Source organism: Mus musculus, chromosome 2 (genome assembly GCF_000001635.26).
Source record: "Mus musculus strain C57BL/6J chromosome 2, GRCm38.p6 C57BL/6J".
In the NCBI taxonomy this organism is placed as follows: Eukaryota; Metazoa; Chordata; class Mammalia; order Rodentia; family Muridae; genus Mus; species Mus musculus.
The window spans coordinates 142690830-142706942 of NC_000068.7; the positions used below are offsets into that span (position 1 = coordinate 142690830).

Genomic DNA, 16113 nt, shown 5'->3' on the forward strand with positions numbered 1-16113 from the left:
TTATTTAGAAATATGATGGTCTGCTTTGAAAAAGACATGTTAAGCCTCTCTCGTAACAAAAGACCATGTCTGTGGGCAGACCAGCCCAGAAGTTAGGGCAAAAGCACTGCAAAGGGCTGTTTGGCTTTGAAGTTCCTTCAGATGTATAAGATCATGTGAAAACTGTGATAGGTTCTACTTTCTAACTTTGAAAATCAGTGGGGTTTTTTGCAGTTTTTATCAACTAAGCATATTTCTTCCTTTCCATATCTGACTGCTGTTAAAGAGTTGTAAAAACTGGAAATTTAGTTTAAATTCAATTCATCATTAGCATTTAGTCATTTTATAATGAAGTTACTATAGTGTGGAAATGTGTATAAACCATAATTAAAACAAATCTCAAGTATTTTCTTTAGGCTCCGTTTGATTGATAATTGACTTGGCTGACAAGTATTTATGTTCTGGGTGGCAGGAAGCCTGAGGGGTCAGAGTAAGATGCAGTATAAAAAATTAGTTTTTAAAATGAGTTCTTGAGTACAAATAGGAAGAAATCTCTGAACCATCATAATTTACATTAACCCAGGGGTTTAGAGAACTTAAGACAGTATGTTTTTGAAGCAGTAGCATTAAAAAAAATAATTATAATTACATTCATAGTTAACATTTGCTGAATACTTTACCATACATTGTCGGTGTGCTAACCAGTTTTTATACATTAATCTATCAATCTTCATGATGTCCCCATGAGGGGCTAATTATTATGAACCCCATTTATCAAAGGAGAAGCTGACTATGAGGCAACCTGACTCTACATGGAAAGAGGCTGATAACCCAGGGAATAAACTTCACACTACTACATTATTCAGGTATTAGATTTTAAAGTGAGGCCATCCATCTAAAATAAATGGGGTAATAAATACTTCAGGCGTGCGCAGATTAAGGTGTAGGAAATAAATATGCAATAATATTAAATGTTTTGACTGAAAAGAAACCACTGGGCAATACGTTGCAGTTCTCCTGGGGGGAAAGAGGGATCTGGAGCTCAGGCAGGTAGTCACAGCTTTGGCCCTACCTGGTCGCCTGTGTGACAACTCAGACCATAGGCTGTCACAGAGATAAACAACTTCTGACTATAGTTTCTAATCTAGCTGACAGAGTCAATGTCTGGCAGTGTCTGAAGTTACCAAAGCCTTTTTACAGCATCATGATTTTTCCCTAGTGGGTGGTCACCCAAAACAAGAACCACTGTTTGCCACATGGCATTTCTAATTAGCTGTCATAATGTCAAAAACCAACATGGAAATACTTAGAGATATTTTTCAATATGAGCTCTGCTAATCACATCAATTCACTGAGAGTCCATGCCCAAATTACTTTAAATATAGATCTTCCCTGACATGTTATACAGCTAAAGATGAAAACGAGGAGAAAAAAGAATTTAGTTAGTCTGTCTATAAGAACAGGTTTACTGATTAACAGTATGCCATATTTAGCCCTAAGGGTCCTGCTTTGCTTCCCTTTCTCCCTTCTATGTCACATGTACGATCATGTTTGTACTTATGTGTAGGCTGTGAGCCTATGTGTAGGCTGAGAAATGCCTGTGCTGGTTATAACCTTGGCAGATAGAAACTGCCACTATGGAATTCCAAGCAGTAACTCACAACTGCTAACACTGCTGGCAAGGGGTTTGGTGCCTCTTTGCTTTACTGTAACACTTAGCTTTCTCTTCTTCTAGTCCACGTTTCAAGGGTCTATGACCATACCATCTTGAATGTACCTGATCTTGTCAAAAACGGATAAGGCAGGGATCTGAAGATGTCTGAGCAAACACATAATATAAAGAGAAAAATAAAAAACGAACATGTTTCTACCTAGTATTGCTGTAGGGTAGGGTTTCTTTCCCACAATTACTTTATGAAGCCAATTCCATAAGAAACATACAGTTCTCAGATACAGTTGTGAAAGGTCCTTAATATTTTCCTAAAATATGTCTTGAACAGTATGAGAATTAATATTCATAAGTGTATGCTTGACTTGTGTATGACTGTATTTTGAACACCTAGCTTTGCCCTAGACACAGGAATACGTGCTGAACCACATAGTTTATGAGTACTTTTCAGTATCAGGGCATTGCTTACTTTGGAGTCAGTCATTTTTTTTTTTTTTTTCTGTAGTGGCCATTGACTCTCAGGCTTAACAGAGAAACTAGTGACACATCAGCACAAGAGGTAGTGAGATACAAAGGCCTTATATTAGAAAAGAGCAAATCCAATGTGAGTGTATATGTAAGATGCTACAAGAACCTTAAAATGTACTGTGGAATGGTTCCACTTAGAAATAAAGCGTCTGGAACAGCCACACAATTAGTAGCTTGTATTATATGTCGATAAGTAAGAGATATTAAATAACATTTTTATATTTAATGAAATATTATCTTGTGTATGCACATACTATTTTTTTTTTTTTTGAGAAAAAAAAAATCTGTGCCTGAGCCACAGAGGCTAAGTAACAAGGAGGATCAATGGGAAATGCATGGAAAGGTAATAAAATAAATATTGTGGATGGATTAGGGGATGGGAGCAAAAGGAATCAGGTGGGGAAAGGATAGAGGGGGAGGTTACTGGGAAAAACAACTGATACTGGGGTGGGGGGCAATTCAGGGGCAAGGTAAAACCTAGTGCAATAGAAACTCCCAGGAATCTATTAGGATGACCCCAGCTAGGACTCATAGTAATGGGGAATACAGAGCCTGACCAGTCAACTCCTACATCTGAACAAGAGTTCCATTGAAGGGTTTGGACACCAATCCAGCCATTAAACCTTTGAGCTACAATTTGTCCTGCCAGCACGATGAACTGGGGAAAAGGTGGCACAGAAGCTGTGGAAATGGCTAGCTTGAGACTCATGCCACCAGAGGGATTCCAGCCCTGACACTGGCTGGATCAGAGGCTGGATGGCCCAGAGACCTAGGCCTAAGATAGAACCAAGCACAACTGGCAAAAAAAAAAAAAAAAAGTCAGTGAAATGATACCCAATGATATTCTATTATACTCAGATTGGTGCCTAGCCCAACTGTCATCAGACAGACCTCATCTCATCAGACAGACCTCATCCAGCAACCAATTGAAACAGATGCAGAAGCCCACAGCTAAACATTAGGTGGAGTTCCAGGAATCTATGAAGAAGGGTTGGGAGGTACATTATAGAAGCCAGAGGGGTCAGGGACACCACAAGAGAACCCACAGAATAAATAAACCTGGACTCAAAGGGGCTCATGGAGACACAATGGACTGCATGGGTCTAACCTGGGCCATTTGTATATTTTTAGTTGTGTAGCTTGGTGTTTTTGTAGGACTCCTAACAGAGGGAGCAGGGGTGGGGGCTGTTTCTGATATTTCTGCCTGCTTTAGGGATTCCTTTCTTCCTATTGGGTTGCCTTGTCCAGCCTTAATATCCTCATATTATAGAATACAGAGCCTGAGCCAGCCAACTCCTACAACCAGGCAAGACTTCCAGTAAAGGGTTTGGACACCAACCCAGCCATGAAACCTTTGACCTATGATTTGTCCTGTCAGCGTGATGAACTGGGGAGGTGCCTAATCTTAGTGTACCTTGATATGCCTATTTGTTTGCTATCCGGGGAGACCTGCCCTTTCCTGAAGGGAAACTGAGGAGGAGTGGAGGTGTATGGATGTAGGAGGAGGGGGGGATGTAGCATATGAGGGAATAAAAACAAGTGCCTGAAACACTGTAGACATGTCCTCAGGGAAAAGCCCTCAACAGAACTCAGGCTCCATTTTAATTTCCTCTTCCTACTCAGGCTGTCTCCTTCAGAAGCAGCACACTGAGGAAGTGAAGAGGAAGTGGCATTAGTATCAGCCCAGCTCACTGCAGGCTACACAAGGGCACTGAATGGCCTAATTCCACAGAGAGTCATCAACATTCTCCTAATTACCAATTATATAGCAGATGGTTAAATTCAGTTCACGCTTGACCAAGACAAGGTCAGCCCTAAGAACTGTCATCTCATCTCCTGGAGACCATAACTAAGCTTTGCTTAAAAAAAAAATACAGGCACATCAAGGTTTTTGGGTTTTTCCCCCTTTTAAATCAGATTAAACCCTGCTCTAATTTAAATCAGAATTACCAATTCTCCTGTCTCTTTTTCCAGGATCTCACATAATTCTAATTCTTCCTTTTCTAAAATTTTACATGCCAGGATGATAGCTCTAGTTGGAGCTATTACAAAACAGTCACCTTGTAATGCCCCAGCAATTTGAAAAGGGGGAACCCCTGGAAGAGACCAATCTGTTACACTGTTGAACAGGAGACAGGTTGTAAGAAAATAGGAATAAAGAGTGTGAGCAGGAAGACAGTGAGAACATGACAAATGGCCAACACAGGTTTACATTCACTGTAGAAGCCTCCCTATGCCAGGAAGGGACCTTGTCTTAATACCATAAGGTCTATAAAGCGTAGGAGGCATGCTCTTTCAGATTTTGCTAACTGTGTGATCTGCATGCTACAGCAATCAATTATTGGTTCAAATGCCCAAATGTAAAGTGAAAAACGATGATAGATTCTCCTTTCTGGGAGTGCCTTTTCAAGGATAAAGGATAAAAAACATGGGCAACAGCTCCACATTCTGAAAACCAGAGTACACAGGGTACCTGGAATTGCTGTCACCATTGTAAACCCCTTGAGTAAGAGAGTTTTAACCAAACAAGGGCCAGAGTGGTGACAGACAATCAACACTGGCTCCTTTTAACCAACTAGAGCGTTTGGTTACCTTCCTTAGAAAGGAGCTTGCAAAAATGACAGAGGCACGTCCTGACCTGTGCGATTGGATCATGGTGGTTTGGAAGCTGTTGTGTAAGAATAGAGAAAGGACTCAAGACTGTTGGATAAAAATTCGTAGTAGAAAGACAACTATCCATTTAAAGGCTGTGACCCAAGGCAACTTTCGGACTACACTTGCTTCTTTCCATTGCAGACAGTGCTTTGACGAGGCAGACTAAAGATGGAGAACATCTCAGTGGTAATTAGGCAATGATGTGACAGTGGCTGGCATGGCTGTTCTTGGGTGCTTCTACCACCCCATGATGATGACTATTCCTGTAGTACAGACCTCAGAATGAAGCATGTGTGACTCATGAGCCTAGCTCAGTTGAGCAGAGCCACTTCTAAAAATCCTTTTGTCTTTCCTCTACCACTGAAACTTCAAGACTTGTTCAATACTTGGCAACAATGGATAGATAAGACATTTTTTACAACACACATTGTGAAGAATGAAGATGCCTAAGCTGTGTACACTGTACACGGAATAACTACATTAATAAAATGATCTCACTAGAAATTAAGCAATACAGCAAAACAGCCTAGCCATCAGTGAACCATTAACAAAGGAAGTTCAGATCTATTTACCATATACGGCATCTGAAAAAAAAAAAGTTTAAGAGACATTTACTGTAATTGTTCTGCTGAAAGGCTTAACTGTGCCCTTCCAAAGGGAAAGATGAATATTTTCTAAGAGCTCAGAGTTTTGAGACCAACTATTTTAAAATGTTTTTCAACAAAGTCTAAATAAATTTACTCTGCCAAGAACAAGTCTCAAGCAGGCAGTTGTGAGCAAGATGAGGTTTAGTCAAATTCAGATGAACTTGCCCTTTCAAGTTCTCAAAGAGGTAGCGTCTAGAGCATACCCCTGATTCCACAATTCAAGTGTTTATGCCTCTATCCCAACAACTCAAAACACCACAACACCCACTATGGACAAAGCTGCTTCAGAAATTCCCTACCACTAAACTGTTACCTTGGCTGCATACATTGTACCATTTCATACCTAGTCTAATGTAGATAGGAGGACCTGTCAGAGGCTGGGGACTCTTGAGAAAGGATGCCATGGTAGACAACAGACCAAGTCTATTCCACAGGCTTCTGGAGTAACTACAACAATCTCGGTTCCTATTGTATGGAGCATAACAACCAAATTCTCACTCCCATGAGCTGCATTTTATTGCAACGTAAAAAGTATACACAGGTGAGGGATGTGACAAGTAGGGTCACAAGACAGACTTACCAGAGGTGAGTCCACAATATGATGAGATCTGAACCGACTGTGTTACTGTTGAGGCTATTTGAACCATATACCATACTCAAAACGTGACACCAGACAACACAATTCTATGTAATGCTTATATTTATTGCATGTTCCATACAGGGAGAAACAAAACAAACAAAACCCCCGTACTGGCTAGTTTTGGGTGTCAACTTGACACAAGCAGGAGTCATCAGAGTGAAAGAAGCCTCAGTTGAGGAAATGTCTCCATGAGATCCAGCTATAAGGCATTTTCTCATTTAGCAATCAATGGCAGAGGGCACCGCCCATTTTGGGTAGCATCATCCCTGGGCTGGCAGTCTTTTGTTCTCCAAGAAAGCAGGCTGGACAAGCCATGTGCAGCAGGCCAGTAAGCAGCACATGGCCTCTGCATCAGCTACTATCTCCAGGTTGAAGCCCTGCTTAAGTTTCTGTCCTGACTTCCTTTAGTAGTGGACTATCATCTGGAAGTACAAGCTGAACTAACCCTTTCCTCCTCAACTTGCTTTTTGTCATGGTGTTTTTATCGCATCAATAGAAACCCTAACTAAGACAAACCCTAAAGGCCATTATTTGTAGCATGGTAAAATTATGGAAGTCTGTCTGTTTGAGGTAGACAGTCTTTGTTAAAATAACAGATAACTTTTGTATTGCTTCCTGTTCTCAATCATTATATCCCTCTGTCAGCATCTTCAATTTTAGTCTCAGTTCTTCATGACTTAATTCTGTTTATTTGTTTGTTTAATCAAACATATATGACAAAAGAGTCATGGCAAGTAATATAAATTATATTAGCTAAAAAAAATGAAAAGTAGAAATAGTATTGATGAGGTTTTAGAAGAATATTATGGGATTTTCAAGATTTTTTTCACCCAAGAGAGACCCATAGTTAAAGTTGGGGTCAAGTGGTGATAGTAATTTTCACAACGTTCTCTATATACTTAAAAGGCTTTGGATGTGTGTATCAGAGGAGGGGTGTTTTGGAAGTAACAAAACCACACTCTATCTCCAGATAAGAATTCTGTTGAAAACAATAAGCTTGCCACTGGTCCACAGAAGGCAACAACACATTCTCCACTTCTATGTTTTGCTATTCATTTCCCCAGAATCTAAACAGAGGAAACAGATGAAAATGTGGAGACACTTCAATAGCTTGTCTGCTCTCTTGGCAATTCTGACAAAAAGCAGATGGTAAGTTTCTGGGTGGGTTAGGTTTTGACTTCACCTCCATCATCAGCTACTGACAGAAATAAAGAGCCCACACTTATACTGACCATTAGCCAAGAATGTGACCAGAACAGAAAGGCCCTTCCAAGCCAAAGCTGAAATGAGTGATTTAATGAAACTGGAGACCCACTAAACTGCACCGAGTGTGCTGAGTCTGTGCCCAGCAGAGAGGAAGGTGAGTCAATGGAGAAAAGAGGCAACTTCCCTGCTTCTGAGACTCTGGGATTTAGTGGACATGCATCTAAGAGAAAGGAGAACAAGGGCACAGTAGCTGGATGGTATAAACTAACTCAAAGCATGTTTCCCGACTGCTCACGGGATTGCCACACAGGAGTAAATGAAGAATGAACAAAGCCTGGATAGTTGCAAACTCACCTCAGGCCAGCAAGATACCTGGCTGAGCAGACCTGAGTCACGGCTAGTCAAGGGACAGGAAAGATGGAAGACATAGAGAGTGCTGAACGTCATCCAAGGCAACTGTATATTTGACAAGACAGCAGAAATAAGCCATAAAGAGGTTACAACAAGACAAACAGCACTTCCAGGATAAAAACACAGAAGTTCAGAGAAAGAAGGAGACTGGTAAAAATTATGTGTGGGGCATGGACTGGGGAAGCTGAAGGAAGCATTGATGCACTCTACCACACAGCTGTGCTACTCATGGGCAACACGGAGGGTGTTGATGAAGGTCACTGCCAGACTGGGCACCTTTCCAGACAGCACAAATTAGTCCACTGGACGCCAGCAGGCACCACCCGATTCCAAGCTACCACACCATAAACAGACAACTAAGCCAAGCTGTCAGAATGCTTTAATCATGGCACCAGTAATTGAGCAGATCCAAATTTACAATCTGAGCTTTGAGACAATGAAGCAGGTGGCAATAAAGATATTTTTCCAGTTCTCTGCTATCAGCTATTTTCACTTTGCTTTATTCAAAATATTTACACTTTCAATTTCAGAGTTCTGCTTTTTCCCATTCAATCAAGTACACTGAGACATTCATATTTCCTTGACTGTTTTTATAATGTTCATTTTATTGAAGGTCTAAAAGAAACTGCCCTGTATCTCTAAATGTCTCCTTCCTAGAGTCTTGTTAAATATGAGATTAGCCAAAGAGCCTCATCCTGAGAATTGAAAGTGAGTTTCCAGATGTCGAGTGCCTGATCCTGTCCATCCTCAAGACACAACGGAATAACCACCTGGGTGCTTGAGGTAACTCGACTCTGCTCAGGTAGACCACTTCCTCTGTTCAAGGGAAGCCCATGTTTCCTTAGGAAGACCAGCTCTACCTTTGACACTTTGTCCTTCTCTGGAACTATGACACATCTGAACTCACTCAGAGCTTGGCACGTGATCACATCAAATCGCCCATGTGGAGGAAGTGTGTTTAGAGAGCCAGTGTGGGGGTAAAACACATGATCCTCCCTCAGGAGTGCCATGTGGGTGTTTAAAAGGATGAATGATAGGCAGGGGGCACAAGCAGCCTCACTCTCCAATCTGACTGTGGTATAGAGCAGTAACTGAACTTCTGCCAGAGAAGGGACACTGGCCTCCATATTTCCATGAAGAAAGTAGACCATGTCTACCAAGGTTGTCTGGAAATTGCAAGACAACTGAACTCCATTCGCCAAAGCTAAAACAGGGATTTCTGCCTTCAAATCAAGAGAAAGCTGAACCAGATCCTGATGGAGCAAAGGGTGATTGCTGTAGGCAGCAGCTTCAGACCCAGCCATTAGCACACCCAGGAGGTCCTGGCAGAGCTGCTGAGTGAGGCTCTTGTTGTAAGTAAGCACAGTAAGCAAGAGGTCCTCTGTGGAGCCCAGGAAACGAATGCTCTGCCCACCAAAGCCGACCTGAATCTCCTGCAGTGCAGTGAGAGGGAGAGCATGAAAAGTGCTCATGGAGCCTGGGCAACCATCTACCAGTACCAGAGCATACAGAATTGAAGGCAGCAGGAGCAAGCATGCAGCCTGGGGGTCAGGCTGGGAGCAGTTAGCAACTGCAAGCCAGTAAATGCCTTTGACAGCCTTCATTATGTCCACAGGCTCTGGCAAACAACATGTCATGTGCTCAAGGAGGTCTGTGAGAGGGCACTCTTGAAGCCTCAGCATTTGTTCTGGGAAAGGTACAAGAGTCTGCTTAAATGCAATGATCTTCCCAGCATCTTCATAGTCAAGACGGAAAACTGAATTTAGACAGGAATTTGGTGCATCTGTAGATGTGAAGGCCAAGTTCCTGTGAGGTGCTGTGCTCTTGGCTGACCTTGGGCTTCCTCCACCTTCACTGTTGAAGCTGCCAATCTGAGTTTCAGGAAGAGGAGGAGGACCTGATGGCACCATGAGTGACCTCAAGGGCAGGTGCTGGGGTAAGTGCTCCAATAATGGCAGGCCTCTGATGAAGGTTGTCACATGGGAGGTCAGCTCACCTGGGTCACACATACTCCCAACATGCTTGGCTTGGCTCATTACTTTCGTCCCAGCCTGTATCAGGTGGCCGCTGGTGTCTTTATAAAGGTCTGAGAATTTGTGGTAAAAAAATCCCAGTTGCTTCTTTGCTTCTGTCCTGATATTGACTAGGGGAGCTAGAATACTAGTGTTTTTAGCATCGGAGTATTTCTCATTTTGTTGCTCACAACTCAATGTAGGAGCTGATACTCTCTGAGGAGAGCTGCCAGTGGGCTGTTCCCTTTGAGAAAGGCTTTCAGAGAGAACAAAGCGCAGCACCCTGCTTTGCATAGCTTGCTGGCTTCCTCTGTTTGCTGGCACTTGCTGTGACACGTGTTGCAACAATGTCCAGCTGGACTCAATTCCCCAGCTTTGTTTCTCTTCAGGAGCCATAAACCCATTGCCATTTTCTGACTCACCCTGAGAATTCTGTGCATCTCTAGAGCTCCTTTCATTAAGGGAAGTGATTTCAAGAAGATGAGCACGGTTTGGTTCAAGGTGGCCAGAATTCTCAGGGTAACAAAATTTGTCACCAATATTCTTCAGCAACTCAGTTCCTGAGTGTAGAACCATTCTCTCTTGGGAGGCCATAGAGAACGCTGTGGAGAGTGAAGTGTTCTGTGACATGAGATGGCTTCTCTGGCTGCTCGGACACATCTCACTCTCTTCTCTAAGGACACTGGGAGAGTCAGCAGCATCTTTGGACAGAAGTGGGATAACACACGGTGCAGACCAAGGCTGCCCTGTCTGTTTAGGATGTCAAAAAAGGTTGAAATGGGGGTGTGCTATGTCTTTCTGGCATTCTTTTTGTACATGGCAAGTCTTATAGCCATTGGGTTCATTGGAGTAGATTAATTGAGAGGTGAGATAGAAGGACTAAGTCATTGGTTTTGATTGATATATGATTTAATGACAGAGGGTTGATTCATTTATGGAACATCAATTTCCATGTTACACAGTCTAACAAATCACTGAGTATTTTGATAGAGACACACGGTGTAGGATTAATCCACAGTATCCATTTCTTGGTCTATGATTGCATTTTTTTTCTGAAGTACATTCCCAAACTGTTGACTCAGTGTTTAAGAGGCTAGAGTTAGCTGTTCGACCCATTTGGGCAAACACACCCATCCAGGTCACACTGCATGCATGCTCTCTCTCTGTCTCTGTCTCTCTGTTTCTCTCTCTGTCTCTGTCTCTCTGTATCTCTCTCAATTATTTTATGTGAGTCTTAAATCATATTCTCCCTAATTAGATAGAATACCAGTGCTGATCCCTACAAACCTTCACTAAGGAAGGCATGCTGCATGCCTGTAATTTGTCAGGTGCCATGGAAACAAACAAACAAAAGAATATAAGACAGTTTCTTCCTCTGACAGAGATACCCAATAGGAAAAAAAAAATGTCTAGAGGAGGCTACTGTTATTACTGGCAGCAGGAGAAGTGGGTGTGGTCCAAGTGAGTCAAGAAACTATGGACACCCAACCTCCTTTTGCTCTCTGTTCAATAATGGACCACAGATACTGATGGCAAGATTTCTATCACCTAGCAATAAAAAAAAGTTCTTGGGCTATTTGGTGGAAGAAACTCAAGTGATATCTTACCAATTGAATGCTGTAATAGCAACTGTCCACCAGAGAGACAAGAGAGCTGGATGATCCAGGGGTTCCTCTGTACCAACTCAGATATAAAACCAACAGGCTTTTAATTACACTGAGAAGTTCTCAGTTTCATTTCCAACCCCACCTCCTATCTGATCCTGATTATATAATTCTGTCCTTTCAATGCAGACCAAGGGAAAGGATACCGTTGCTAATGAGAAACCTGGCATAGCTACAGGCCATTCAAATAAAGCCAACACAGTTTTAGGCCTGCAGGATTCCCTTTAATTTTATGTCTATATAATAGTTTGCCTTCTCTATTAGCCATTAATCTCACTGGGACTTCAAAATTCTAATTATGCAACTAAACATTAAGAAAATTTAATCACACAAGCATGCCATAATTTAAGCAACCCTATCAATCTAAAAAATCATTACCTACCTCATACTTTAGCTTACGTTGAGTGGTGCCATTGTGAAGTTCCTCATTACTCTGAGAAGAAAAGAAAAGCTGTCTGTATTAAATTATACCATGTTCATACAAGGGAGAAAAGTTTGATTCTATTTCAAGTATTTACGGTAACAAATGGTAAAGAAACATATTTATCATTCAAAACTGAAAACCTTTCTACAGGATTTATATTGCCAAGGAAAACATGTCTCTTATTGATATATGTGCAGGACAGAGAACTGAACCAGTAACTTCTAATGTTAAATTTAAACAGTAAAATTACAATTAAGATTTCCTCAGGATATTTTTTTAGCCTGAAAATTATGAAATTCAGTAAGATAGTGCCAAAAAAAAAAAACAAAGAATCAACACATATAGGCCTTATATCACTGCTTCTGAGAGTCTATCACAGAAGTCAGAGTCATCATGAACCAGAGAAACCCACACGGCCATATTTATGCAGCACTACTCATGACAGGAAGTTAGGAAATGGGAGAAGTGCCCATCAGTGCGTAAAAGGCTAAAGAAAGTGTGATACTATATCCATGTATGCATGCATCTATCTATCTATCTATCTATCTATCTATCTATCTATCTATCTATCTACTATCTATCTATCAATGTATGCAATAGAATTTCAGTCACCCATAAAGAAAAGCAAAACTGTGTAAATTATAGGGAGATGAATGGAAAAGATCATCATTTCATTACATAAAACAATCCAGATTCAAAAAGAGATGTATTGAGTCTTTTCTTTCAAATGGGCAATTTAGAGAAAAATCAAATCAAAACAGACACTAAGGAGTATCAGAGCATAAAAACAGGAAGAAATGCAAAGTTATGGATGTGAATGGAGACAAAGGGGACAGAGAATAAAGAGGGTGATGCTGTAACAGAATCAAATTATCTTGTATGTATGGACAAAAGTATCATAAAATCCCAATGCTATGTAAACATTTATTTATACTAATACAAAAGAAATGAACTGTTATTTGGTAAACAACAACTTACTAAAGTACACATTTTCAAGTACAAAAGTATATGTCTACTTGGAATGACTTACAAAGTAAATTATTTACTACAGAAATTGGTTTTATTTGGAGAAGAAACAGAATCAAAGCAAATAAAGAATAGCTGATGAATGTTTCCTCAGAACTACAAAACCTTCAGATAAGCTACTCTTCGATGAATTCTCTCTTTCATTGTTCAGCTCCATCCAATCAACATTTAGTGCTCTTTCTGGAACATTCCACACCTGAGTTTTCATTGAGTGGCAGTAATAACTGTATAACCTGGCTCCTTTAGCTCACCTTCATCACATCAGCAGGTGTATGGTTGGCATCACCAATTGCCCTGTGCAAATCATGAAGGCGTCTCTGGACTTCTTCTTCAATGTAAGCACTGATCCTGAAAACCATGGAAACAGGACACCACTGAATATATCTAGCCACTACATTTGGTCACTACATGTGTCCTCAGAATGCTCCATACAATAGGGGGCCTTTTATTCCTAATATCACATATATACATATATGATGGAACTAGAGATCATCCTGGTAACTCAAATAAAGAGAGGTATCATGTCTTTTATTGAGTATGTGCAATTTAGATACGCCCCCCCCCCCAAAAAAAACAAAGCCCTACCAGGACTTGAAAATCCTGATAAGAATTTTATTTATTCCACATAAATAAAAATAAGGGATCCCAAGCTGTTTTCTTCTTTCTAAAATATCTGTTGCTATGCATTCACTCTCTGAGCTTTCACCAAATGAGATGGAATCAGCTAAAAAGAAGAAGACACTGAAACTGAATGGAGAGTAAGCTGCTCCATCAACCCTCCCTGGATCTTCCTAGCAGGAGGACACTGAAGGACAAAGGCAAGCCACAGCCATGGAAGTCAGATGCTCTGTGCTCACAGAATCCACTCTCAGAGAGACTCCTTGGTATTCAGTGCAGCCTCCAGGTAGTAATTCTAGCAAACAGTCAAGGGTAGGTAACAGGGGCTCTTCAGGCAAGTGGGAAAAGGCTAACTACAGAAAGAGGTAGGTGAGAAAAATATCATTAAAGGTGTCTGAAAAGGCCTGTATACTTATACTATAAAATATTTACCTAAAATAAATGTATAATACAGATAATTCTGTATATAAGTATACATATATAGTTTTAATTACGTTTTTTTCATTTGGGCTGATGGTGCTCTTTCCAAGAGCCAAGACTACCTAACAAAAACTGCAATACCAGACATGAGAAGCCCTTCTTTGAGCTGTTGGTCAGGACTGTCCAATGGACTCCCTATTGCTATTGATCTAGGTTGTTCCTTAGAGATTGAGGTAATTCCCTATGAAACAGATCCCAGAGACCCCTGAGCTGGAACTGCCATGGATATCCCTTCCTTAGAACTAGCTCCTATGGTATTAGAAGGCCACATTCAAACTTCTAAAAGAGGAAGTAAGCAACATACCTAGCTATGATGGCAATGAACCACAATGGTGAACCAGCACTGAACTATAACCTTAAAGGTGTAGTAGCAGCACAAATATACTAGAGGTCAACAACAGCTCTCTAATTGGACTCATGAATCATTTGAGAAGAGGGAAATTATGCCTGAGACTGGCTAACTCCTCAGCATCAGTGAACCCATGGTTATTGGGGAAAAATCTGTAACCATTAATTTATTAAACTAACAATACCTAACTAAATTCTAAATATTTATACTTATAATATCCACAGATAAGCATAGTCTTCACATCACCAAGAAAACTTCTCTTTGCAACAGAGAAGATTATAGAAAACCACAACCAATCAAAGTTCAGAGCATACAATGCTAGGGGACAGCATAGTCAGTAAAATAATTACCTTACAGGCTTTGTGACCCAAGATTCTGGAACCCATGAAAAAATAAATACATACTATTTATTTTTATTAAAAAAATAAAAATAGGTACATCTACAGACCACTCCTGCTAATAAGGTTCAGGGAACATTTTGAAAGAGGCAAGTAAAAGGACTGTAAGAGCCATGGGATCAAAGAGTTGGCTATGACACCACGTCTCCTGGTAACATCAGAACGAACCTGCTGAAACATGAGCTGAACAAGGATGGAACTGATGGACATACCGGAATGGATGGGGAAAAGCTAATGAGGCCTCAGCCTTATAGAAAGTACTCTAGGCTAGACATGGAGCTGAGGAAAGAACCAGCTCCAGAAAAGAGCGTACCAATTTGTTGTCCAGTGCCAAATGGTCAGCATTGAAAACATACATATAAGTAACATTATACAGACCAAACAGCTTATATTTAGGTCGGTCGGTCTGTCTGTCTGTCTGTCTGTCTGTCTATCTCCATGCAGTAACTGTTAGTAAAGAGGGGGTTATGATTTTGAAGGAGAGTAGGGAGATGAATATGGGCAGGTCTGAATGGATAAAAGGTAAGAGAAACATGATGTAATTATACCTTTCAGCAGCTCAGATTGCTCAAAGCAATCATGACTCAATTATAAGGTAGTGTCCTCCAATTACACAGATTGATCAATAACTTTTCCCTCCTTCTCTCTCTCTCCCTATATCCCTTCTTTCCCCTCTCCTTCCTTCTCTTCCTCTCATTCATTCATGTGTATATGTGTATTTGAATGCTTACACATGTTCATGTGTGGTAGAGGACAGAGGACAACCTTGGGTGTTGTCATTCCTCAGGTACCATATTCTCCTTTTTCTGAGAAAGGGTCATTCACTGGCCAGTACCCACCTGTGCATCTCTCCTTGGTGCTGGAATTACATATATGCTATTATGCCTAGCTTTGTTCTGGCTTTTATTTTTAACATGGGTTCCAGGATCTTGGGTCACGAAGCCTGCAAGGTAATTATTTTACTGACTATGCTATCTCCCTAGCACTATACTGTTTCCATATATGCCTTCACACATTAAAAAAGTAAATAGATAAGTATTTGTAAATATTTGCAAAATTGTATCAATGTTTTATACTTCTTACCAAAAGAGAAACACTTTCTAAAATATAGGGCAAATACATTACTGTTTAATAAGAGTAACCAAAATAAAAGGCAACATTTATCTTTTAGTGTTAGAACTAAAATCATGTACAACTGACAATGAGCCAAGGTCATTTATAGATGACCTCTTCAACCTTACAAGACATTTTGAAACTGGCCGCATGGAAAACACAGACCTATACTAAGAAATCTCATGCTATTCTCAACACAGTTGATAACAAAACACCAAGCTCCTGAATCCAGACTGCACGGCTGTCCAGTTAGGTATTTCTCCCATGGTACAATTCAATTAATTCGCAGCCTGG

General features: G+C 40.7%; 1 protein-coding gene across 8 annotated transcripts in view; it reads right to left on the minus strand.

Moving 5' to 3' along the window:
• The window catches only part of Kif16b (kinesin family member 16B), a 283270-nt gene that overhangs the window by 72490 nt on the left and 194667 nt on the right, over window positions 1-16113 (minus strand). For 4 of the 8 annotated variants that reach the window (XM_030247819.1, XM_006498814.3, XM_006498815.4 and 1 more), the window contains 3 exons: window positions 13113-13209; window positions 11794-11844; window positions 6161-10497 (listed from right to left, as the gene is read on the minus strand). In XM_030247819.1, the coding sequence (XP_030103679.1) occupies window positions 8389-10497; window positions 11794-11844; window positions 13113-13209 (2257 nt within the window). In that variant the 3' untranslated portion in view covers window positions 6161-8388. Of the gene's footprint in view, window positions 1-6160; window positions 10498-11793; window positions 11845-13112; window positions 13210-16113 lie in introns of those variants that run through there. The other 4 variants (XM_006498819.4, XM_006498818.4, NM_001081133.2 and 1 more) reach the window with 1 other exon arrangement.